This window comes from Balaenoptera musculus, chromosome 14 (genome assembly GCF_009873245.2).
Source record: "Balaenoptera musculus isolate JJ_BM4_2016_0621 chromosome 14, mBalMus1.pri.v3, whole genome shotgun sequence".
Lineage (NCBI taxonomy): Eukaryota > Metazoa > Chordata > Mammalia > Artiodactyla > Balaenopteridae > Balaenoptera > Balaenoptera musculus.
In genome coordinates, this window is record NC_045798.1 from 9,959,716 (window position 1) to 9,985,901 (window position 26,186).

Genomic DNA, 26,186 nt, shown 5'->3' on the forward strand with positions numbered 1-26,186 from the left:
TTGTCTTCAAGCTTCTGGGGAACATTTTTCTCTCAGATGAGGGGTGAGGGCTTGACTTAGAGCTAGTGGTGTGATGTGTTATTAATTATGAATTGTTTTAATAGTGACAATAATTGTCAATTGACAACTAATAACAGTGACAGTAATAATGGTCATTATTCATTGAGCAGCCTTCTGTGTTTGGCATATTATATATGGACTTCATTTGGCCTTCACAGTGGTCCTAGGGAATACAGGTGGCAGTACACTCATTGTACAGATGAAGCAGTGGAGGCTTAGAGAGGTTAAATTAGTTGAAAAGCTTAACTGTGAGCCAGGCAACTCCAGAACTCCCTCCAGTTTGTGGTCCCAGATATAACTTGCAATCTCCTCAACTGTGGTAACTCTGGTAGCAAACAACTGAATAATAGCAAATACTCATGTAGTACTTACTACATGCCAGGAACATTTGCAGGGGCTTTACATATTTTATCCTCCCAGCAACTCTATGAGGGCCATCTCATCAATGAGGAAACAAAGGCATAGAAAGGTAAAGTAACCTGCCTGAGATCACACAGAGAATGGCAGAGCTGGGAACCAAACCCAGACCATCCACCCCAGAGTCTGTGCTCTTAGCCACTCACTGTCCTTTAGCCAAGAAGGAATTTATTGAAGGCTGTTAGGAAGCTCATGGGATCTGAGAGGGCCAGGGATCAGGCTCGGAGGCTGTGTGGCTGGGAACAATGCCCAGATCACACAGATCCAGCCAAGATAAAACAGCAGTGGCTTCCAGGTTGAGGGGCGGGAACATCATGTGGGAAATTCTCTAGTCATGGGAAGAAGATGCCTCAGACATTACAAAGGGTTTCATCGCACTGGTTGATTTTCGAAACCTCTGGAGGTTGTTGAGATGGTACACCATGTTCTAATCCTCTTTCCCTCAGGGGACTATATTGCACGCCAGGTACAGACATGGATCAAGCAGTATCGAGCCTCGGAAACCAGCACCATCCCGCCAATGGAGAGGCTCATCGAGTGGCTGCCCGTCCACCTTCCCAGGCAGCAGCAGACCACGGTGGTGCATGGGGACTTCAGGTCGACTGGGCATGAGGAGGACTGATACTTAGTTGTGGAAAGTGATGGGAAGGGTATTTGAAGGGGAAATTAAGCAGCTGGTCTTGCCCCAGTTTACAGTTGACAATTATCCACTACACGGGCTCTCCCTGTGCATGGCCTTTAAGGCAGGGTTTCTCAGCTTTGGCACTATTGACGTTTGGGGCCAGATGATTCTCTGTGATGGGGGGCCTGGCCTGTTGAAGAGCAGGAGTTAGTACCACCCCCTGGCTCCGAAGGTACAAGCACAGGCTTCAGTTGTAACGACAACTCCAAAGCTGCGTGGCTGTCAACAGCGACAGCAATGATCTTCCTCATGAGTCTGCAGTCTGGGACGGGACGGCTTGTCTGAGCACTGAGGTCGCTCTCAGGCGGGGGGCCGGAATCACCTGAAGGCTCGCTCACACATCTGCACAAGGGCAGAGGAGAGCTGGGCTCCCTGAGCCTCTCTCTGTGTCTCTGTGGTTTCCCACCTGGTCTTTCCAGTATGGCAGCTTCCAGCTGGACTTCTTACCTAGTGGCTCACGGTTGCAAAGGTGTGTGTTCTGAGGGGAGAGGGCCAGGGGGGAGCTGATCACCTTTTCTGTCCCTGTCTCAGGAGTCATTCAGCACCACTTCCACCTGTATCATAATTGTTAGAAGTGAGATGCTTCCAGGGGTGAAGGATTAGACTCTTTCTTTTGTGGTAGGAGTGTCAAAAAATTGCAGACCTGTTTTAAAACCATCTCAGGAAGGAGTAATTACCAGAACCCAGACATGGTCTCTGTGTGGCGAGGGCCACCTGACCAAAGCTATGGCCCTCAGGAGAGGAATACAGCTGTCCCTCAGCTATCTGCTGAGATGGGGTGGGGAATTAGTGTGCAGGCCCCCTTCCCATTGTCTGCTGGTGTCCCGTTGGCTGCTCCCAGCTGAGCCAAAGGGCAAGGGAGCTGGTGGATGCAGCCCATGCAGGCTCCCGGGCACATGGGAGGGGTGGGGAATGCTTCTGAAGGGGTCAGCAGAAGACGCCCAGCACAGAATACACCCTAGCGGTCAGTTTTCTTAGCGCTGTCTCCATCCCTTCTGTGGCTCCTGCAGGCTGGACAACCTGCTATTCCATCCGGAAACGGCCGAGGTGCTTGCCGTCCTTGACTGGGAACTCTCTACCTTAGGCGACCCCCTTGCCGATGTGGCCTCCAGCTGCCTGGCTCACTACCTGCCGTCCAGCTTTCCCATTCAGCCAGGTAGGAACTGCCGCTGGGGGAGTGAGGGATGGAGCCCGCGCTCTTCTCAAAGATTTTGGGCAGAATATGCTGAAACAGTTTGTGATTGGGCTGCTTCGTGAAATTCAGGTATTGAGTATTTTTTCTACAGCATCATTTTTAATGACAGTATAGGATTTCATTGTTATAGAATTAACTTAATAACGCATTTGGTTTGATTCCTATTTGGATATTTGTTTCCAGTTTTTGGTTTTTTTTAAAGTATTACCTTCCCTGTGCTTCCACAAAAAAGGCAGTGAATATCTGTGTAGTAATATCTTTTCCTGTATATAAGTTATACTCCTACGATAAATTCTTGGAACAGAACATATTACATGCTTCTAAACCATCAAAATGTTACAAATGAAGGAAATAGGTAAGATTTTTTATTTGTTGCTGTTATCTTTTTCATAATTTGGCTAGATCTTCTTTGAATACCATTTTTTTAATCAAATGACTGGTAGAAAATAATATGCATCCACCCTGAACTGTGGCCCAGATGGAATTGGAGGCCCCTCATTCCTTCCTTTACTGCCAATTTAGTCTGAAACTTTTAAGAGCCAAATTGTGAATAACAGCTTCATGCCTGGATTCCAGACATCTTGAAATGATGAGCTATAACCCTTTGAACTAGTTGTGAAGCTAATTTCCAAGGGACGAAGTGATTTTCAGAATTCAAATACTTGGAGCCACAGGGGAGCATGGGGTTTTTGCCTAGTCCTGGGTCTGTCTGTCGCTTCAGGTTTGCGTGACAGTGATCTGACTGAGCTGGGAATCCCTACTGCAGAGGAGTATTTCAGGATGTACTGTCTTCACATGGGGATCCGTCCCACTGAGAACTGGAACTTCTACATGGCTTTCTCCTTTTTCCGCATTGCCGCAATCCTGCAGGGAGTCTACAAGCGCTCACTCACAGGTAATGGGGGCCTGGGAGAGCTGGCCTCAGGGTATGAGTCACAGCCAAGGGGCTTCTATCCCTGAAACCCTCTCGTGACCGAACTACAAGATTCAGTTAATTCAACCATTTGTCATTAAGTGTATATCATATATATATATTTTTAAATATCAATATTTAAAATTTTTCAAGTTATTAAAATAAGGCACAAAAATTTTTAAAGTAAAAACATACGTGATAAGAATTCAACCATACAGAAGAATATAAAATTATTTTCCATTCTTCTCAGCACCATTCCTCAAAGATGAAACTACTGTTAAGGGTTTTTGGGTCCCCCAGTTTTTCTGTGTATCTGTCACCTCTCCCTCTCTCTCCCTCTCTCTCTCTCTCTCCAAGTTTTATAAAAATGTGATCATCTTACATGTATTTTTCAGTACCTTGATTAAAAAATTTGTTATGCTTAAGAATTTCTATGAAATATTTGTATGTGTATATATATGTATGATTACCATATATATGTAACTATAACTTACTATATAGTTACTAGATATTACTATAACTATGTAAGGCGAATTCCTTATTTTTTTCCACTTAATATTTCATTGAGACCTTTCCATGTGAATATGTACAGACTTACATCATTCTTTTTTTTTTTTTTTTTAATTTTTTTTAATTTATTTATTTATTTATTTATGGCTGTGTTGGGTTTTCGTTTCTGTGCGAGGGCTTTCTCCAGTTGCGGCAAGCGGGGGCCACCCTTCATTGCGGTGCGCGGGCCTCTCACTATCGCGGCCTCTCTTGTTGCGGGGCACAGGCTCCAGACGCGCAGGCTCAGTAATTGTGGCTCACGGGCCCAGCTGCTCCGCGGCATGTGGGATCTTCCCAGGCCAGGGCTCGAACCCGTGTCCCCTGCATTGGCAGGCAGATTCTCAACCACTGCGCCACCAGGGAAGCCCCATTCTTTCTGATTTCTATAGTACATTCCATTGTATGGATATACCGTAATGTATTTAACCAGTTCCCCTATTGATGTATCTTTGGATTGTTTGCAGATTTTTGCAATCACAAATAGTGGTTGGTGGACATCCTTTCTCACACACATGTGACTAAATCTGAAGGATAAATTCCCAGAGTTAGAATTTCTGGGTTAAAAGTATGTGCATTTAACAATTTTGTAGATGTTGCCAAATTGCCCAGTAAGAGGATCGTAGAAGAAAAGATGACTGTATTTTCTTTGACGGTGCTTTTAAATATATGGTAAAATACTTTATTTAACCAGTGTTTTCTAGACTGTATCTTTTAAGTTTGAACTTTTGAGAAGAAAAGTTAAGTATGGCTACTTAGAACTGATGGTTTGATATATACATATGTCACCTATGGAGTGTTCATATATATATATGCGAGGATGGCACAATGTTATTAGTTTTAATTCTAAATTCTATAGGGTAGAAATTGAAATAATCTATATCCTAAATTATTTAAGAAAGTAGAAAGACAGATTAAAGTTTGTTTCCTATGTAGAAGGAAGGCAAGTAGAAAGCAAGCAGTTAGTATCTACCCAAAAGACCTAGAAATACTGACTAAGCCAATAGCATTAAGTACCCCTAATTACCCACATTATAAGCTATAAATTCCATTATCACCAAAAGGAACCAGGACTCCTTGGAGAAAGTGGCTGATTTCAGGTCTAGGGCAAAATATCCACAAGATGAACCTGGAACATCTTGCCGTACCAGAAAGCAAGGAGGTTGTTGAAGATTAAGAGGGTCATACCTAAAGGTCTCAGGAGTCAACTTGAATAGGCTCCCACTTGCTAATGACAGGAAACTTTGAGCACCAGTATGATGATAGCTGAAATGGATGAAACACATCAAATATATTTAAATCCATGAGTAAAGAGTGATACTAAAACAAAGAGATAGTGTCTCACTGGTGACTTTGGAGGTTGCCAGGGAAGCAACTCATTACTCTGAAAATTGGTAAATAAAGGGAAGAGAGTCAAGCATTTATCCTGCCTTTCCTATACAAATTACATATCAGGCTAAGCAAATGATTGATGAGAGAAAGTTTCTCTTTAGAGAAGCATCCTGGACCCAATGATAGAATTAGCGTGTCACCAATTTGCCACCCCTACTACATGAATGCATCTGGAAAATAAGCATTCGTGGTGCTGAAATCGAGAGAGGCAGCCAGACATTACATACCTCCTGATGCTGCCCTCAAAAGTCGAACCTGGATGTGACCAAGCCTCGAGTGCCAGCCACCAACTTACAGGGACCAGAGGGGTCAGCAGAGCACATTCAGCAGCGCCGCTGAGGCAGAGCCAGTCACAAAAATCCAAATTCCGGGAAACTTCACAGGGCAAACAACTCAGTTTCTTCAACAGATAAAAAAGGGGAAAAGATGTTGAAAAGGGAACCTATAGGTTGAACGGGACTTAAAAGATACATTAGCCAAAAATAGTATTTGGACCTTATTCAGATCCCTGTTTGATAAAAGAAATTTTCTGAAAAAAAATTTTTGAGACAGTCAGTGAAAAATGAATTCTGACTGGAGAGTTGATGATATTAAGGAGTCATAGTTAACTGTTGTTTAAGTGTGGTAATGGTATTGTTGTGGGTGTTTTTAAGTCTTTGTTTTTAGACATAAATGAAATGTTTATAAATAAAATGATGTGGTGTTTCGGATTTACTTTAGCAAAATCCAGGGCAGTGGGGGTGGGGAGGGAAGAGGGTGAAATAGGATTGGCCATGCTTTGACGATTGTTGAAGCTGAGTGGTAGAAACCTGTAGGTTCATTATATTCTTCTGTCCAGTTTTGTTTGTCTTTGAAATTTTCTGAGATGAAAACTTAAAAGGCACGTAGAAAGAAGCCCAGCAGTGGGTTTGCTAGTACTATGGGGACATCTTAGCTTCGTGGTCATCAATACCTGAGGCTTTCTGGCAGCATGTCGCTCTCAGCCAGGGTGCCAGAATCTTCTGAGAAAGGCAGTTGCAATAGGGGAATTGATCATCCATTCACTCACAAGAGCCTCTCCTAGGCCAGGTACTGTGCCAGATGTTAGTGGCAATAGAAGGTTGTGATTTTTCCAGAGAAAAATCAGCATCCGGAGAATTTCTAGTTTAACCCTCCGTGATCTCAATAAGCAGTAATTCCTGGAAATGGTATTTTCTCTTCCTTTGGAGAGTGTCAGCTCTAAGCCAGTATTTCCCAATTTTTGTTATGGTTTTGCAGTGAAAGGTAACCAGAAACATTTAATTAAACAGAATGGCTGCTAAGTCCAAACGGTGTTGTGCAGGTCTGATTGCCTGTGGGCATTTTCTAGTGGGCAGCCAAGTTCTCGCTGGGTTCTGCTCCAGTGCCTGGGGATAGCTGGATCGATTTTGCCCATTATGTCAATTATATCTCAGTTTTTAAAACAGAATTATTCATTCTAGAATCTCTACACCAATAAACTTTGCCAGATTGTCCTCAAGTTGCCTATCAGGAAACCCTTTGACAGTTTCCAAGATCCTGTGAGCCAATGGCTTGGCCTCAAGCTTGTCTTGGCCTCAGAGGCAAAACACACCACGTGTTTGCCACCACATGGAAAAACAGATGTGCTGTCCTTTCAGGCCTCTGTTCCTCTGATATTGATTGTGCTCTCCCCTCCCTCCTACCTGGAAGGCCAGCAGACATACTGAGGAAGTGCCTTAGTTTTCTTACGTAAAAACAGTGAAGTCAGTTTTTTTAAAGAATACGATAAAATCATTTGATTAGGGAAACAAAAAACTCAACTCTTTGAACACAAGTATTATTTCTGTGCATTTGTCTTCTTAATTAGCTGTTAAAGTCTTTTTTTTTTTTTTTTTAGCAGTTGAGATACTTGGTGTCACCCTGGGAAAGTGGGTTTTGGAGAAGAACAATGTGTTTCAAAGGCATTCTCTCTGTGATGTCATCACAGGAGATTTGGGCTCATCCTTAGGTTGGCAGAGGGACAACAGTGACTAGAGCCTGGGGGCTGATTTACAGTCTGTACCAGCTGACCCCAAGTATCACTTTCCTTCATTAATAAGTGGTTACTGAAGTTTAGGTTTCTTGTAGATGGCTGCTGAAATTCTAGAAAGGAAAAAGTGCTGGTGGCTGCAATTTAGGAAGACATCATGGATGTGGTCTTTTCTGCTGTGATTACATTTGGGAAAATATATCGGAAGTGATAGCTTTAAATCAACCCAAACTCATACAAGTGACCTTCCAAGAGACAAAGCAGTACTCTGAGAGCGAGATCCTATTAAGGAGATGAAAATTAAGAAAACACTTTGTACCCTCTGTTAGAAACAAAAATCGAGGATTGGTTCAAGATGGCGGAGTAGAAGCACGCGCGCTCACTCCCTCTTGCGAGAGCACTGGAATCACAACTAACCGCTGAACAATCATCGACAGGAAGACATTGGAACTCACCAAAAAAGATACCCCACATCCAAAGACAAAGGAGAAGCTGCAGTGAGATGGTAGGAGGGGCACAATCACAATAAAATCAAATCCCATAACTGCTGGGTGGGTGACTCACAAACTGGAGAACACTTATACCACAGAAGTCCACCCACTGGAGTGAAGGTTCTGAGCCCCACGTCAGGCTTCCCAACCTGGGGGTCTGGCAACGGAAGGAGGAATTCCCAGAGAATCAGACTTTGAAGGCTAGCGGGATTTGATTGCAGGACTTCGACAGGACTGGGGGAAACAGAGACTGCACTCTTGGAGGGCACACACAAAGTAGTGTGCACATCAGGACCCAGGGGGAAGGAGCAGTGACCCCATAGGAGACTGAACCAGACCTACCTGCTAGGGTTGGAGGGTCTCCTGCAGAGGCGGGGGGTGGGGGCGGTGTGTGTGGCTGTGGCTCACCACGGGGACAAGGACACTGGCAGCAGAAGTATTCCTTGGTAAGCCCTCCCAGAGTCCACCCTTAGCCCCACCAAAGTGCCTGTAGGCGCCAGTGCTGGGTCACCTCAGGCCAAACAACCAATAGGGAGGGAACTCAGCCCCACCCATCAGCAGACAAGAGGATTAAAGTTTTACTGAGCTCTGCCCACTAGAGTAACACCCAGCTCTACCCACCACCACTCTCTCCCATCAGGAAGCTGGCACAAGCCTCTTAGATAGCCTCATCCACCAGAGGGAAGACAGCAGAAGCAAGAAGAACTATCATCCTGCAGCCTGTGGAATGAAAACCACATTCACAGAAAGATAGACAAAGTGAAAAGGCAGAGGACTATGTACCAGGTGAAGGAACAAGATAAAACCCCAGAAAAACAACTAAATGAAGTGGAGATAGGCAACCTTCCAGAAAAAGAATTCAGAATAATGATAGTGAAGATGATCCAGGACCTCGGAAAAAGAATGGAGGCAAAGATCGAGAAGATGCAAGAAATGTTTAACAAAGACCTAGAAGAATTAAAGAACAAACAAACAGAGATGAACAATACAATAACTGAAATGAAAAATACACTAGAAGGGATCAACAGCAGAATAACTGAGGCAGAAGAACAGATAAGTGACCTGGAAGACAGAATGGTGGAATTCACTGTCACGGAACAGAATAAAGAAAAAAGAATTCAAAGAAATAAAGACAGCCTAAGAGACCTCTGGGACAACATTAAACACCAACATTCACATTATAGGGGTCCCAGAAGGAGAAGAGAGAGAGAAAGGACCCTAGAAAATATTTGAAGAGATTATAGTCAAAACCTCCCTAACATGGGAAAGGAAATAGCCACCCAAGTCCAGGAAGCACAGACAGTCCCAGGCAGGATAAACCCAAGGAGAAACACGCCAAGACACATAGTAATCAAATTGACAAAAATTAAAGACAAAGAAAAATTATTAAAAGCAACAAGAGAAAAACGACAAATAACATACAAGGGAACTCCTATTAGGTTAACTGCTGATTTCTCAGCAGAAACTCTACAAGCCAGAAGGGAGTGACACAATATATTTAAAGTGATGAAAGGGAAGAAACTACAACCAAGATTACTCTACCCGGCAAGGATCTCATTCAGATTCGACGGAGAAATCAAAAGCTTTACAGACAAGCAAAAGCTAAGAGAATTCAGCACCACCAAACCAGCTCTACAACAAATGCTAAAGGAACTTCTCTAAGTGGGAAACATAAGAGAAGAAAAGGACCTACAGAAACAAACCCAAAACAATTAAGAGAATGGTAATAGGAACATACGTATCGATAATTACCTTAAATGTGAATGGATTAAATGCTCCAACCAAAAGACACATCCTTGCTGAATGGATACAAAAACAAGACCAATATATATGCTGTCTACAAGAGACCCACTTCAGACCTAGGGACACATACAGACTGAAAGTGAGGGGATGGAAAAAGACATTCCATGCAAATGGAAATCAAAAGAAAGCTGGAGTAGCAATACTCATATCAGATAAAATAGACTTTAAAATAAAGAATGTTACAAGAGACAAGGAAGGACACTACATAATGATCAAGGGATCAATCCAAGAAGATATAACAATTATAAATACATATGCACCCAACATAGGAGCAACTCAATACATAAGGCAAATGCTAACAGCTATAAAAGAGGAAATCAACAGTAACACAATAATAGTGGGGGAGTTTAACACCTCACTTACACCAATGGACAGATCATCCAGACAGAAAATTAATAAGGAAACACAAGCTTTAAATGACACAACAGACCAGATAGATTTAATTGATATTTATAGAACATTCCACCTAAAAGTGGCAGAATACACTTTCTTCTCAAGTGCACACGGAACATTCTCCAGGATAGATCACATCTTGGGTCACAAATCAAGCCTCGGTAAATTTAAGAAAATTGAAATCATATCAAGCATCTCTTCCGACCACAACGCTATGAGATTAGAAATAAATTACAGGGGAAAAAACATAAAAAACACAAACACATGGAGGCTAAACAATACATTACTAAATAACCAAGAGATCACTGAAGAAATCAAAGGGGATATAAAAAAATACCTAGAGACAAATGACAACGAAAAGATGACAATCCAAAACCTATGGGATGCAGCAAAAGCAGTTCTAAGAGGGAAGTTTATAGCAATAAAATCCTACCTCAAGAAACAAGAAAAATCTCAAATAATCTAACCTTGCACCTAAAGGAACTAGAGAAAGAAGAACAAACAAAACCCAAAGTTAGTAGAAGGAAAGAAATCATGAAGATGAGAGCAGAAATAAATGAAATAGAAACAAAGAAAACAATAGAAAAAAAATCATTATGAATAACAATGAATGTTAAGGGGGGATATCTTTCCCTTCGATGAGACCTGTACAGTCTGAGTTAGAAGGGGAAAATGTAGCCTAGCCCACTCGTGCTCAGTGGCCCTCACTGTAATTCTGTGACTCAGGGAAGGGGGTTACCTGATTCCCAACTGGCCCCCCAGGGCCTGGGTCCATACCCAGTACCCAGAAGGTGCCAAGTAAAGACTTGCTGAGGTCCAGTGGGCTGCATTCTCTGCTGTGTAGCAGATGGATCTGGTTCCCAATTTGTAAGGAATAGCGTAATATCTTTAAAACCAAAGCTGCATGAAAATGGTTCTTTTGAGGACTAGCACTTGACCATTGGCAGGAGCCAGAAGTAAAATAGGCCTCTGCAAAGATCCATTTATTGATACAAAGCAAATGAGGAAAACAGTCTCTTTAGAACATGGAAATGCTAAAAATAATCCAGGTGAACTGACTGAAAAATCCCACTATAAAAAGGCAATATTTACAGTATAAGGAGACACATGGATGGATCCCAGATATACTGAGTGAAAGAAGCCACACTGAAAAGAATATGACATATGTATTTATATGACATTCTGGAAAAGACAAACTACAGGAACATAGATCAGTGTTGTTCCCCAGGGGCAAGGGGAAAGGTTTGACTACAGAGGGACACCATGGAAGTGTGGGGATGATGGGAATATGTGTACTGATCTTGATGGTGGCAGTGGTTGCCTGACTAAGCTCACAGAACTGTACACTTTCTAAAGAGGATGTATGTACACTACATCTTAATTTAAATTTTTTCAAAAATCTTTTCTTAAAAAAGTCTTCATGTGTGTATTAAGCAAAGAAAAAAACAGAGCATGACTAGAGTGACTTCTGTGACGCTGATGACAGTGTTGATCTAGACAGAATGGTGCCCAGGAACTAGCCATTAATCCAATCCCCTGTGACACTATTATTATGAATTTCATGGCAGGGCCTCCTATAGCCCAAGGTGACAGCAGAAGTGATTTGGGGAATTCCCAATTTAATTTAGTTTCTTTAGGAAAAGAAGAGATAAAGAGCAGGGAGCAGGCCAACTGAGTCCAACTTCTGCTCCCAGCCCACTGATGTAAGCTTGGGCGTGTCTCCTCCCTAAAACCTGGATCCTTGTCTGTAAAGTGGGGATTAAAACAGTCGTGTAGCTCCAGGAATTCAATTAGCTATAATAATGCATGTCAAGCACTTAGTGCTGAGTCTGGTGCATGTCAAGTGCTCAGCAAGTGGTAGTAGCGGCTGATGGAACAACAATACTGTCACATGTTAGCATCACTATTAAGGGTTATTTGGGGGGTACTCACCGGTTTTCTTTGCCTCTGCTTAGGGCATGCAAGCTTGGCTACTGCAGAACAAACTGGAAAGCTGACTGAATTTATGTCTAACCTGGCGTGGGATTTTGCAGTCAAAGAAGGGTTCCGGGTTTTCAAGGAGATGCCAGCCACCAAACCATTAACAAGGTCCCACCACACACGGGCCAGGCCACAGTCCCTGCCGAGGACCCCAGGCATGAGGAGTTATGTCACCTCGACAGACTCTTCCCCAGCTCATGTCTCAAAGGGAGCTCTGGTCTTCTCTCCAGAAGGCCTTTCCGCACCGGTCAGGGAGCTGTATCAGCGGCTGAAGCAGTTTATGGAGCGGCATGTGTACCCCGCTGAGCCAGAGCTGCAGCATCACCAGGCCTCAGCCGAGAAGTGGACCCCTTCCCCACTGGTCGAAGATCTCAAGGTAAAGCAGCGTTTCGAGATGTGGGGAGACCTCGTTAGCAAGGCCCAACCTCACCTCGTACACCAGCCACATCTGTTCCCTCCCAGTCAGCGAAGAGATGGGAGGGCCGAGTTGAATTATCTCCCCTTTCCACCATCATTAGAAAGAGCCAGCTCTGGATCACTCAGTTTCACTTCATTGCTCTTTCTCTGTGACTGTGTCTCAGCCTCATACTCAGCCAGGCAGAGGAATGCCGTGTCTGTGGTTTATAACTCTGAGGCAGGTGGGTGCATTTTATGCATATCTGAATCACGTAAATTTGAAACAAAATGATATAAATTGCATCAATTAAATAAGGCTCTCTTTAAAGAATCCCTAACATCAAAGCTAAAGGGCCAGTATAAACTGGGTTTATGCTCTTGACACACAGTGACACCACTTTAGCTGATAACGGAAATACCTGCTGTTCTTTTTCAGGATTAGTCTTGGCTTGTGTTAGTTCTTCAGTTATTTGAGGTCTTCAGGAGCACATATTCTGCCTGTGATGCAACCATCACCTACTTTAAAAAGAAATAGCGTTATCTCTTTTTTCCTAGTTACAAACCTATCGCAAAGTAACCAGAGTTCAAACATGGCAAGAGTAGAAAGAGTTCATGACATAGAAAGAGTTCTCTAAAATTCTCTGCCCTCTGAGCTAATCAATGTCAACAATTTGGTTTATTAGCCTCCCAGCTCTGTTTTCCTATAGCATATTAATATATATTATTATTATTCCTATTGTAATGAAATTGTTTTATACATTTGAATCTCCCACTTGCTTATGTTATTCAATGATGTATCACCTTCCCAGATCAGTTCCTGGAGATGGACCCCCGAGAGGACCACATTGCAGGTGCACCATAATTTGTCTACCCTGCCGCTGGCTGAAGGACACTGCGGGGGTCTCAGTCTAGGTCACTCTGGTCACTTAAGCAGCAGAGTTTGCAGCTAGCTGCTAACATGGACAGGGAGGCTGAAGAGCCACCTGAAGGAGACAGCAGAGGCCAAGGGAGGGCTGGCTGCAGGGAGCGTGGCCAAGGCTGTCACTAGGGCAGCAACCAGGAGGTCTCTGCTGGAGGCTTCCTCCTCAGGACTCCAAGATTGAGGTGGGAATTTTCGGCCAGTCAGGTGTAGGTCCCATGCTCGCACCTTGATGCCACCGAAATTTATACGGTGAGAGAGCACCCCAGAATAAGAAGGTGTTGGGGGACTTTCCTGGCGGTCCAGTGGTTAAGACTTTGCCTTCCCATGCAGGGGGTGTGAGTTCAATCCCTGGTCAGGGAGCTAGGATCCAACATGCCTCGTGACCAAAAACCAAAACATAAAAAAAACACCAGAAGCAATATTGTAACAAATTCAATAAAGACTTTAAGAATGGTCCACATCAAAAAAATCTTAAAAAAAAAAAAAAAAAAGAAGGGGTTTGGATCCTGTGCAAGGAAGGTACATTGAATGCTCTTACATGCTTCTGTGTCCATTTACTGTTTCTACAGCATCATTTATTTGAAGTAAAAATACTGGTCTAAGAATGAGGCCATTTTGAGTTTCAATAAATATTGCCAAATTTTCATCAGAAAGGTGCTTACCGATCTGTGCTCCCATTGTTACTGCGTGAAATGCCCTATCCCCCACCTACTGGCCTGCACACTTAATCCTCGCCTGTATGATGTACCTGTGGAGTGCGCAGAAGCATCGGAAAAGCAGACACTCATGTCGCAAACATCTCTAGTCTCTAAAATGAATGCATAGGAAAAACCTAGATTAGGGAACATTCTACTTGTGGTCATACCTAAATGGGAATCATAATGACAACTAAGATTTTTGGGGAGTGTGGTGAAATTATGGCTCGTGGCTTTTATCCAAAGTGTCATTACTACCGATAAATGAGAAGTATTTGACTTTTACACGGCATCTCACAAATCCTGTGAGGTAAGCATTAAGAACCTCTATTTAAAGATAAGAAATTGAATTTGTCCAGGGACACAGCTAGAAATAATAGCACCTGGACTCAATCCAGATCTTCTGGGCTCAAATCTGTGGGTTTTTCCCCTCCCACAAGGAGATGATTATATTTATTCCCTTATTCTTCCTCCTCTCAGAACTCCCTTGCTTCCCTTCCTACTTTTCCCTTCCCTTCCTGATTTATTTGTTCCAGTTAATCTGTCCTTCTTCTCCTTGGTTGCTGCACTCTGAGCTAATTAGCTTAACACAGCAATGAGCCGAGTGTATGTGCTGATTCTAGAAGTACATGTCCTAGAGACCAGGCCCAATGTAATGGAAAAGTCAGCCAGCTGGTCACCTCCCAGTGCGAAGAATATCCATCATCACTAATATTTAGTACAGCCCCCAGCTTCTGAGTCCGGCACTTTATATTCCGTGTGTTACCTCATTTCATCTCCCCAGCCACCCAGTGAGGTGGGTGTTGTGGACACTGGTTGGCTGCCTAGAGACTCTTCCCCTTTCTTTGGGTAGCAGCACCCCAGTTTCATTTGGGGGCCTCCCTCCCCACCTTTGGACACAGTCTGGCAGAGCTGTCAGTCCAGGCACCAACCCAGCTCCTCCAGCCAGGAAGTGGGCATGTTGAGCCAAGCTAGGCCAGCCGGGCTGTCCCTTCCTGCAACTGAAAGAGTAAACAGTGTTTTCAAGAGAGAAAACAGCTGGCACTCACTCATTGCACAGCAGGACTGCAGAGTGTCTGTCCTAAGCTGTGCTGCCTGGGCTCCCGTCCATTTCTGAGCCTCCTCCTCTAATCTGAGCTCCTGATAACCTTCCCACGTGGTTCCTTTTTCCCACCACTTAGTCACCGTCCACTCCTACTGCTCACTCAGTAGCCGTGACTGATAGCGTGGGTGGTGACATCCCATTTCACGGATGAGGAAACTGCCACGTGGAGCTCTCCGGTATCTTGCCCAAGGTCTCCCAGCAGGTGTGGTGGGGCAGGGTCTGAACCAAGCAGTCTGACTCAGGGCCTGGGCTCCTGACCCCCAGGCTAGACTTCCTAGTTTCCATGTTGGGAGCTACGTTCAGAAACCCAGAGTTACTTTCCCAGGAACAAAGTTGTGCCTCATAAAGGAAGCTGGATCAGGGGATGTCCTTAGGCACCTCATCAAAGCAGCTGAGGCTGCCGCCAACTGTCCTAGGCTGGGTCCCCGCAGGCTCACTAAAGGACCCTTCACTCTCTTGTGCTCGTGGAGTGAGTTCTAAGCTGCGTCGTGGCAACAGTAGTGATGCTAACAGTGATGGAGGTGGTGTACGTAGGGCGCCTGGGACGCGGACACCGGGGAAGTGAACTGATTGCCACGGTCACTGTTAGGACTGGGCTGTCTCCAGACACCCTCATATTCTCCTCCCACAGATCTGCAGGGTTTGTATCCAGCCCGATGGTTTGGACTGGCCTCGTTATTTTCCGCGGGACAAAATAAAATGAAATCACCCTCTGTGGATCCCTGACTTCTTTTTCCCGTGATAGGAGAAAGCCAAGGCCGAAGGACTTTGGAACCTTTTTCTACCCGTGGAGACTGATCCCGAGAAAAAATACGGAGCAGGGCTGACCAACGTAGAGTACACACATTTGTGTGAGGTCATGGGCACGTCTCTGTACGCTCCCGAGGTACCTTCTTTAATGTCTTTCTCAGCATGGGAGGAAATCCTCGTCCTCCACACGAGTTCAGCCACCCTCCTGGGCCGATGGGGTTCCCTGCAGCTGCACTGGACTCAGGAGCACTGATGCAAACTCAGACTTCTTATGGGGGAGGACACTGTGGGCAGGTGGCTGGAGCCAGAGCAAGAAAGCAGCTTGGGGTGGGCATCTACTCGGGAAGTTAGGGCCCAGGTGAGCACGGCCTGGCTGGCTTCCATGGGCCCCAGCCCACCAGCTCCAGTCTCCTTTCTCTCCCCCACGGAGCTCCGTGGTTGAGCTTCAGGGGCTCTGAGCTGCTATATTCAGAATGTCGTGGGTCTTTGCATTTCCTTGGGGAGAGGAAGGACTTTCACGTGGGTGTCAGAGGGCCTGTGACTTGGAAGGAGCCCGGGTCCATGCTTCTGGGGTGTTTGAAGTTTTGAATATGGATGTGGGAGTCATCCTTCTGCTTTTTCTCCTTTCCAGATCTTTAACTGTTCTGCTCCAGACACAGGGAACATGGAGCTTCTGGTGCGATACGGCACCAAGGAGCAGAAGGCCCGCTGGCTGATTCCGTTGCTGGAGGGAAAGGCCCGCTCCTGTTTTGCTATGACTGAGCCCCAGGTACCTTGCTTGGGTCACCCACAGGTACTCCTTCTCATCAGGCCAGACCCTCGCCCGACCCCACCTGGGCTCTGCCGTCAAGGACTGCAGGACCAGCTCTAATCAGAATGTGCTGTCACTCAGGTTGCCTCCTCAGATGCCACCAACATTGAGTCTTCCATCCGAGAGGAGGATGGCTTCTATGTCATAAATGGTCACAAGTGGTGGGTCTCAGGTATTTGGCCTGAAATTCATTTTTCAATCACACTTATGTGGGTCTGCATTGATAAGCATGTCTTCTCTGCCCTGCTGCTGTCTGAGAAACTGTGGGAGGGACTAGCTTCATCTCCATTTGATGCAAAGGAGATTCTGTGTCTGTTCTCAGAAAAGGCAGCAAACCCTGGGAGAACCAGAAGTTCTACGTGGGTTACCAGGTGACCCCACGTGACAGTTCCAGGAATCTCTCCTTCACTCCCCTCTCTTGGTTCTGCTGTGGACATCTCCCTTTGGAAAGGCAGGAGGTCACTTCCTTGGTGGCTTCCCCGTGCTGTGAGGTCAGGTGTGCCACAGCAGAAGGGCTGGTCGTAATCCTGTTGTTCACCAGGCGTTAACTCTGCAGGACTCTCCATACGTGCTAGGTCCCCACCCCTCTCCGGAGGGTCCGTGTTATTATCCCCATGTTACAGAGAAGGAGACTAGGACGGAGAAGTGACTTGAGTCACTTGCCTAAGGTATTTGCCCCCCACTCGCAAGTAGGGAACCCAGAGTTCAAGGCTGGCCTGATTCTGAAGCCTGTGCCCAAAGCCATCATGTTTCCACTGCCTGTGGGAACAAAGCAGAACAGACTGCCAGTAATAAAGTAGCAGTTTTCAGCTTCTTGTCTCCAACCTATATTTTCAACTTGACCTGGTGCTTTAAAAAAAAACTGCTCTTAGGATGTTGGATTCCTTCCTCACTGGGACAGAAACCAATTGCTCTTACTGCTGGTCAAGGGCCTGCACGTCCTCATCTGATCATATGAAGTCTTAAAGGGCCCTCTCTGCTCACTGGCTTCGGCTTCCCTGGGCCAGGACTGTGTGTTTAAGGAGATCTGATGGCCCTCGCGTCAGATGATGGGGTCTCTCTCTTTTCCTGGCAGGCATCCTGGATCCTCGCTGCCAGCTCTGCGTGTTTATGGGAAAAACAGACCCACATGCCCCACGCCACCAGCAGCAGTCCATGCTCTTGGTTCCCATGGATACCCCGGGGATAAAAATCATCCGGCCTCTGACGGTGTATGGGCTGGAGGACGCACCAGGTTGGCCCCCCGGGAGCAGCTCGCCTCTCTGTGCGGGCCTGGGTCTGGGCCTGGGGAAAAGGCTTTGGGCAGCACTTCCACTGCAGGAAGTAACATCTGTAAGGGTATGACGACATTTGGAAGGCCATGTGCTCCTGCATTTCACTTCCATCCATGAGTATCAACCATGCAGGCAAATTTCAGACAGGCATTTATCCCTTTATTTTTTTTCTCTTCCATCCTTAGAAGATAAGCCAGACTCTGTGAGGTAAGGAGGCCACAGAGGACAGAGCAGGAGGCAGGAAGTGCCCTCCAGACCTTCTCTTCTAGACCCCAGGGTGGACAGCCGACCTCCAGGCCTGGAAGTCCTCTCACAGGGGCTCTTTCTCTCTGCTGATGAAGTTCACGTCCTGCCTTGGGTGTTTCTGTAGGATCACTGCATTGTTAGAGTCACATACCGCTAGGGAGTTTCAGCTTAAGGTAGAAGCATGTTTTATAAAAGGAATGCCAAACTATTCATTTGATATTATAAATCAGTGATTTATTTCCCATCTTCAATAGACTCCTTCCTTCCTTCCCTCCCTCCCTGTTCAACCATGTTCCAGTTAGAAGGCTACAAAAGGGCAGGAGATGAGGTAAACTCCTTGCCAGCAGATGAGATAAACACATCTGAGGAAAACAAGTAGGCAGATGGCTCAGGGGTACCCTTTGGGTCTTTCAGGTGGCCATGGCGAAGTCCTGTTTGAGCAGGTGTGCGTGCCCAAGGAGAACATGGTCCTGGGCCCTGGCAGGGGCTTCGAGATCGCCCAGGGCCGACTGGGTCCTGGCAGGATCCATCACTGCATGCGGCTGATCGGGTACTCCGAGAGGGCGCTGGCGCTCATGAAGGCCCGAGTGAGTACTTCCCTTTGCGACTGTCTCTGTACCAGAACGACCCATCTGTTTTCCTATCAAACTTCAAATCCTAACTGTTTTCTGAGAGCAGACTTAGCAGGTGAAACAAGGTGATGTTCTTTACAAGAAGCTGTGTCCCTGTCTTTGCTTTGCATCTGCTACTTTGCTGAAGTTTCAAATTCAGAGCAGAATGGGCCTCACCCTGTTGAGGTGACCGGAAGGAAAAGGCCAGGCTCTGTAGCAGCAGCAGGCAAGGTTCCAAGGTCCACAGGGTCATGGTCTACTGATGAGCATTCCTGCTACCAGGTCATCTTTAAAAATCAGATACCAGGGAGAACCTAAGGTTCCAGCGTTCAGCCCTGCACCATCCTCCTCCCCCAGCACATCCAAAACTTTATTCTTCTTTGACCCCCTCAAAGGTTGCAAGCCCACACAAAAGAAAGCTCTTGCTGGCAATGGTAATTCAAATTGGTGATATCAATTTCACAAAGACGAAGCAAACCCTTGAGCCTCCAAAATATCTCACAAAACACTGTCCAAAGAACAGAGATGGTCCGGTGTGCATAGATTACTGAGCAAACCTGAGATTCAACCTTTTTAGTTGAGACCGACTAGTTTTTCAGTTTTTGGGTTTTTTTGGGTTTTTTTGTTTTTAAAGAAAATGCTCCTTTCTTAAGAGCTCACGTATAGTCTCCAGTCCCATCCTGCAGAGCAGTTTGACTGTACGTGTCAGAAGTCTTAGAAGGTACCATAGTATTGACGTGGCCGTTCCACTCATAGGACTTGGTCTCAGGAGAGTAATTAGATTTAATACTAGGAGGTTGACCACAGCGATGACTATAATACGTTGGAAACAACGTATAAGGCTAACAACTGGGGCCTGGTCAGATAATCCTGGTTATGGGCATGCAGTGAAATTCCAAAATGATGCTGTAGAAATCTATTTCTTGATATATAGAGAGGTGCTCTTAATGAAAAAAAAAAAGCAGGCTACAAAGCATTATAAAGAGTATGACTCCATATTTTTGTAAAAAATGCATATGTATGTCTATGCATACAAAAAGGTATCCACCAAATATTAAGTGTGACTAGATGATGGCATACCTGGTGTTTATGTTTTTTCTTTTTTTGTGTGTCTGAAAATGGATACATTTTCTGCCATGAGTAATATTATTTGTGTCATTAACTGTTTTTAGTTTAAAAAAAAGGGGGCTGGGGATACGTCCCTTATAAGTTTTTCTGATTGCTTGCAACTTTCAAAGACTGTAGAATCCCCACTGCAATAACAGTTTCCCAAGAGGGGGGTCTGGCACCCACACTTTGCTCCTGAGGGCACCCCAGGACGTGAAGCAGGCCCTGCTGTCAGCAGAGGGCACCCTCCCCCGCCTGTGTGAGGTGCCCACAGTCACTGCCTAGTTCCCAGAGTAGCCCTGGGCCAGAGGCAGCTCAGATCAAGCACTGTCCCTGCCTGGCAGCCGAGCCTGCCCAGAAGGGGCTGGATGGCTGGAGTAAAGGGGTTCCCAGAGGTAGTCTGTGCAGCCACCACGTTGACTAGCTCCGCGGTGCCCACGAACGTTGTCTGCTTCTGGCTCTTCTCCCTGGGAGTTTCCAGTGGCTGGAGAGCTGGCAAAGTGTCACCTGAGCTGCACGGTCCTGCTTCTGCCCCCCTTCCCCTCCAGCCCTCTCCTGTGTGCTTCCACCCACCTCCTCTGCAGGGCACAGCCCCGTGCCTCCCGTCCTGTCTCCTGTGTCCATAGGCGAAGTCCCGCATGGCCTTCGAGAAGCCCCTGGTAGAGCAGGGCACGGTCCTGGCAGACATTGCCCAGTCCCGAGTGGAGATCGAGCAGGCCCGGCTGCTGGTGCTGAAAGCTGCCCATGTCATGGACGTGGCAGGAAATAAGGTAGGAGGCCGAGGGGCCTCACAGAGCACAGGTCCTGAGGTCGCGGTGAGGGACGCAGGCCCAGGAATCTCTAGACGCTGACTCTTCCGTCCCCACTCAGCAAACCATGGAGAAAGCGCTTGGCTCCTTGACATAAATAAGTTTGCTTCAACTCTCCTTGGGACTACTTGGGCAGCTTTTCAAAAATGGAAAAGGTACAATAAAAGAGGACTGAACTTTCTGTCTTACTGACCCAGTGACCTTCTGGGTTCAAGACAGTGGACCTGACAGGGCCACAGGGCCCCAGCCTGAGCTATGGCCCCACCTGGACTTCCAGGCATCCAGCAAACTAAGAGTAAGCCATGGAGTTAGCCAGAAGAGAAGCTTTATTTTCAAGTGTGACATTATTCTTTAAATGGCTCTTTTTGAGGGCCTCTAATAGCCAGGTACGATGCCATGCTGACCTCTGCCTTCTCCATCTCTCCATGGGGCCTCCACCCCTTAGCCAAGAGGCCTCGGTAGCAGTGGGTTGACCCAGGCTCAAGTTCCCTGTTTCTTGGCACTCTAGTGCCGGGTATGAGGGCTCTCAGGGGCTTCGATTAAAATCCCAGACTGAGGGCAGATCATTGCAGCTCAATTCCCCAGAGCCCTGGCTAGCCTTGTTCCACTTACCCTTTGGAAACAGAGCTGACCGTGACCCTGAATGAGGCACAAGCCACTCACTACTCCACCCTCTGTGTGTGCTGGCGATGCTGCCCGTCACCTGGGAAGACGCCCTGAGTCTTTCCTTGACCAGACAGCCACCCACACCACACAACATCCCGAGTCCCTTCCTAGCCACCCCGCTGCCCCCTCCACCCCCGTCAGTGCTGGGCAGGGACCACGCACCAGGCAAGGCTTGTGGTCCAGCGGGACCTCAGCCTCTGTTCTGAGCTATTGTTTTCTACTCCTCCCTGTGAAACTGATCGTTCTTCCAAGTGTTCAGCCCTCGGGTCTGCCCTCCTAACCACACCTCCTCTCCCTTGCAGGCTGCAGCTTTGGATATTGCCATGATTAAAATGGTGGCCCCGTCCATGGCCTACCGAGTGACTGATCGTGCTATTCAGGTGAGCACAGATGATGGGTCACTGATTCGTCTGAATCATTTACAACAGATGCAAAACTCCCTCTCCTTCAGCTGCCCAACCTCCTGTAAACTAATAGCCGCCCTTTGTCGCACACTCACCACATGTGACTTTCCTTGTCCTCCTCAGTACAACCCTATGAGGGGTTCTATTCCTACCTTCATTTTGAATATGTGGAAACAGAAGCAGAGGAAAGTGAAGTGACTTGTCCAAGGTCACTCAGCTTGAAAGGAGCTGAGCTCACATTTGGGGAACCTAGGTCCTTCTTACACCAGGCCCAGCCTCCTAACCATGCAGGAATGCCTCCTTCCCAAATCTCAATCCCTGGCCCCAACAGAGGGATTTCCCGATGGCAGAAGTCACCTAGCAGAGCAGACATGGGGAGTCTGGCATCCCTGGGATGGCAAGTGCGGCCCCACCTGAAGTCTTCCAGAACATCGTTATCACACAGGTGTCAGGGGACAAGCTTGGGAAGGTGGCTGTTATGAGCCGTTCTGAGATCTTAGGAGCAGGCACTTGTTCCTGGGCCTCTCGGGGACGAGGGCTCACCCAGGGCTTCCTCCCCTCCTGCCCTGTGTCTGCCAGGCCTTCGGAGCAGCAGGGCTGAGCAGCGACTACCCACTGGCTCAGTTCTTCACCAGGGCTCGAGCCCTGCGCTTTGCCGACGGCCCCGATGAGGTGCACAGGGCGGCAGTGGCCAAGATGGAGCTGAAGCGCTGCAGTTAGACCTGCAGGACTGCAGGAGCCACATCGTCCCTGTCAGGCCTATGGTGCCCAAAACTTTAAATGATGTGCTTTGAAAGACCTGTTATGTGTGATTCTTGCACCCTGCCTGGCAGCTCTGTCCTTCCATCCTTATTGTGAACTCAGCCTCGGTGGGTGCCCACAGAAGACACTTCTGTAAGAAGCCTGGAGTTGCCTGTTTCAGGCAAGGAGGCAGGGGATTAGCTGAGAGCTGAGTGGGTTTCAGTACATAGCCTGGAGAGCTGGTCTTCAGTTCAGGTGCTGGGATGGGCAGCCAGGCCCCCTTCTCTCTGGCTGTGGTGCGTAAAGGCTGTGGGACTCTGCACGAATGTTAGGAGTCCTGCTGGGGTGGTGTGCCTGTGCTTGCTCCCAATGTGGGGCCTCCTGCTCCGCGCCTCCCCACCCCCGCTCCCAGCTGACGGCTGCAGCCTACAGACCCAGGGCGGGAGTGCTCCTGGGAAAAAGGAATGAAACCCAAATCATGAAGGCACTGCCATCTGATTGTTTTCCTTTGGATGTCCAAAACACAGAACACTGAGGTGTTATTTTGGAAAGGGACTTTGGAAACATGAAAGAACAAGAAAATATACCTCAGAGACATCATGAATGTTCTATATCATACAAAGAGAATGGAGAATGAAGGCTCACACTTTAGCTCCTCTGTCTCAGTATGTCAGTTGCCTCCTCATAATTGAGTTTACACAAGATCCTGCCCAGTGCATCGGCCCAACCAAATGCATGGGGGGCACAGACACGGTGACCCCTAGTCGGTCCCAAATCAGCCGCCTCACAGCTGCTCATGTAAAGGTCAGCAAAGGATCATGGCTTTCTGGTGTGTGAGGCCCATTCCTCCATCTGATCTATAGTCAGAATGTTTGCGGGGAGGGGAGGTGGTGGGCAACATGCAATTACAATTCAGAGGGCAGTACTCTCCCTGCAGAGAAAGGTGGACATACTCACTCACTTGAGGTCTGAGTGCTTCAAGGAATGGGTGTCCCATGAGCCCAGGTTGCAGTCGGAGATAAGCCACTGGCTGTTAGGACCTGGACTGCTAATCTCACGATTTGGGATGACGTGGCCGTCAGCTGCCCATTTCAGGTCAGACCAGATGGGCAGGGACCGTCGCCCCAGCGTCTGCTGCACTGCAGACTTGACCCCCTTGAGGGAACTGCTTTAATGGAGAGAGTGCCCACCTGCTGCAGTCACGGCCACACACCTTCAGGGTACTGGGGAGTCGTGGGGGGCTTGTGAAAGGGCTCCCCAGATATTCTCGCCCCAGTGGTCTGGGGAGGCAGGGCCTCCTCTACTGCTTGTTGTTCACGAAAGGTAAAGTTAAATTCAGACCCCCCAGTGAATTGCTGTCACACCAGCCACACTGGCAAACAACCTTTTGTAAACTCGGGCAGGGTTCTAGCATCCTGACTTCTTGCTTCAAGCCTTAGGAAGGAGGAGGATTGAAAAAGGAAGTGCTTGGCTGGTGGCCCGCTGTATCACTTGGCCCTCAGCTTTGTTAACCTTGCTTGTTAAGTAGAGCAGCTGCAGGGATGAAAATAGAAGCCATGCAGTGGAGCAACCCCACGTCTCCCTCAGATACTGTGCTGCGAAGGGGGGAGGCTCTGGGGTGGCAGAGTGGACGCTGCCTGAAGGATGCGAGTCACAGAGTTGTGGCCTCCAGCAGCCCCTCATCCAGGGTCTCCCATTCGGTGAAATAATTCCACTCCCTGCTGTCAACTGCACCCGAATTCTGGGCCAGGCACTGGTCTCAGCCTTGGGGAATGTGCAAAAAAAAACAGGTCAAGTTGCCATTATCAAGGGGCCCACATCTCAAGTGGGGGATGGTGGTGAGTGTCTGAGACCATGGTGAGTGATGTGGGTGCTGTGCTGGGTGACTGATGAGTGACGTGCTGTGGTGGGTGACTGATGAGTGACGAGGGTGCTGTGGTGGGTGACTGATGAGTGACGAGGGTGCTGTGCTGGGTGACTGATGAGTGACGAGGGTGCTGTGCTGGGTGCTGTGGTGGGTGATTGATAAGTGATGTGGGTGCTGTGCTGGGTGATTGATGAGTGTCGAGGGTGCTGTGCTGGGTGATTGATGAGTGACGTGGGTGCTGTGCTGGGTGATTGATGAGTGACGTGGGTGCTGTGCTGGGTGATTGATGAGTGATGAGGGTGCTGTGGTGGGTGATTGATGAGTGACGTGGGTGCCATGGTGGGTGATTGATGAGTGATGTGGGTGCTGTGCTGGGTGATTGATGGGTGCTGTGCTGGGTGATTGATGAGCGACGTGGGTGCTGTGCTGGGTGACTGATGAGTGACGTGGGTGCTGTGCTGGGTGACTGATGAGTGACGTGGGTGCTGTGCTGGGTGACTGATGGGTGACGTGGGTGCTGTGCTGGGTGACTGATGAGTGACGAGGGTGCTGTGCTGGGTGACTGATGAGTGACGAGGGTGCTGTGCTGGGTGATGTGACAGGCACTGCTGGGAGTGCGGAGCTGGGGGCTCAGGAGGGAGGACTTGTTCCAGAAGAGGCATTTGAGCCAGAGCTGCACAACGAGAATGGGCAAGGGCGCTTCAGAAGAAGGAGCAGCAGATGCAGAGGCCCACTGTGTCTGGGTGCAGAGCAGAGAGAGTAGGAGGTGGTGGGTCATATTAGGCCTCAGGGGCCTTGGTGAGGAGTTTGGTGTTGATTCTAAATGTGACAGAACGGTGAGTTTCGGTAGCAGCGTGACATGCTTTGATTTGAGTTTTTAAAAGCTCCTTCTGCTCTCCAGAGTTCACCAGGACGAAGAAGGAATAAAGGAGGACTAGAGCGGGTTCAAAGTTCCCTAATGCTGCAGAGGGCTCCAAAAGAACCACCCACAAAATTAAAATTAAAGAAAAAAAAGAGAAGGAAAGGCAGGGGGGCGAGGGGCAGGGCCTTAACAAGATATGAGCAAAAAATCCAAAGGATAAAGGAAATCCAACCTGGTCCTTATCCGGCTTTTTCCCCACCTTCAGCAGACAGCTGGCATTTCTGATGGGCCAGTGTGGTAGCTAGTGTGGTGACGCCCAGCACTGTGCTCCTCTGGAGTGCGGTCAGCGTGTGGTTATAGGTGCACGCTGGCCGTGGACAGGCTTGGCATGGTGATGAGCGTGCCTGACCAGTTTCATGGGTGGCACACTTAACATCTTGCCACCAGCCCTACGTGGCTGGGCCTGCCTTCCTATCAGCCTGCCTTGGGAATGGGAACAAAATGTCCTCATAACATACTAGTGATTGTTTTTTCTCACAGCAATTTGCTATCCCAAAGCAATTGAACACACATTCCTCTGCTCGTCTCTTGACATCAGGGGCTAGATTCCCGTAGGGCTGAGCCCTCCCCAGCGGTCCCGTGACAGTCCCCGGGCCTCAGCGTTCCATCCAGGATGCCAGCTCTGGAGAGGCTTCCATCCCTCCCTTCCCATTCTCCCCCACCTATGCTCCCTGCAGCGACTTGTGGTCTTGGCATCCACAGCTGCCTGTGCTCCTCCAAGCCCTGATTTCAGATATTGTCAGATCATTCCAGAATAATCCTAGAGAGGGTGTAAGAAAGAGACTGGATTCCAGGTAACTCGCCTGGGTGGGGCGCCTTCAGGACATCACTGGGAGTGATGTTGAAAGAATAGGCTCCAGCGTTCTCCACCAACATTCCCATCCTAGAGTCCCCAGTGGTCATCTAAGAGACGGCTCCTGTCTGTCACCACCCAGGCCTTCAGAGTTCCCCAGGGATGCCTTGGGGATGCCAGGGCTGTG

At 47.6% G+C, this 26,186-nt stretch overlaps 2 protein-coding genes across 4 annotated transcripts in view; one reads left to right on the forward strand and one right to left on the reverse strand.

The window, feature by feature from the left end:
* Positions 1-22,897, forward strand: part of ACAD10 (acyl-CoA dehydrogenase family member 10) — a 50,672-nt gene extending 27,775 nt beyond the window's left edge. The window contains exons 10-21 of one of the 3 annotated variants that reach the window (XM_036823655.1): positions 924-1,074; positions 2,170-2,315; positions 3,076-3,249; positions 11,856-12,256; positions 15,744-15,884; positions 16,380-16,517; positions 16,641-16,731; positions 17,635-17,793; positions 18,494-18,666; positions 20,424-20,567; positions 21,575-21,652; positions 22,256-22,396. In XM_036823655.1, coding sequence (XP_036679550.1) covers positions 924-1,074; positions 2,170-2,315; positions 3,076-3,249; positions 11,856-12,256; positions 15,744-15,884; positions 16,380-16,517; positions 16,641-16,731; positions 17,635-17,793; positions 18,494-18,666; positions 20,424-20,567; positions 21,575-21,652; positions 22,256-22,396 — 1,937 coding nt within the window. Of the gene's footprint in view, positions 1-923; positions 1,075-2,169; positions 2,316-3,075; positions 3,250-11,855; positions 12,257-15,743; positions 15,885-16,379; positions 16,518-16,640; positions 16,732-17,634; positions 17,794-18,493; positions 18,667-20,423; positions 20,568-21,574; positions 21,653-22,255 lie in introns of all 3 variants that reach the window. The other 2 variants (XM_036823656.1, XM_036823657.1) reach the window with 2 other exon arrangements.
* Positions 12,268-26,186, reverse strand: part of LOC118880039 (BICD family-like cargo adapter 1) — a 51,577-nt gene continuing 37,658 nt past the window's right edge. The window contains exon 5 of the mRNA XM_036823397.1: positions 12,268-12,792. The gene's annotated coding sequence lies outside the window, so the exon portion shown is untranslated. The remainder of the gene's footprint in view (positions 12,793-26,186) is intronic.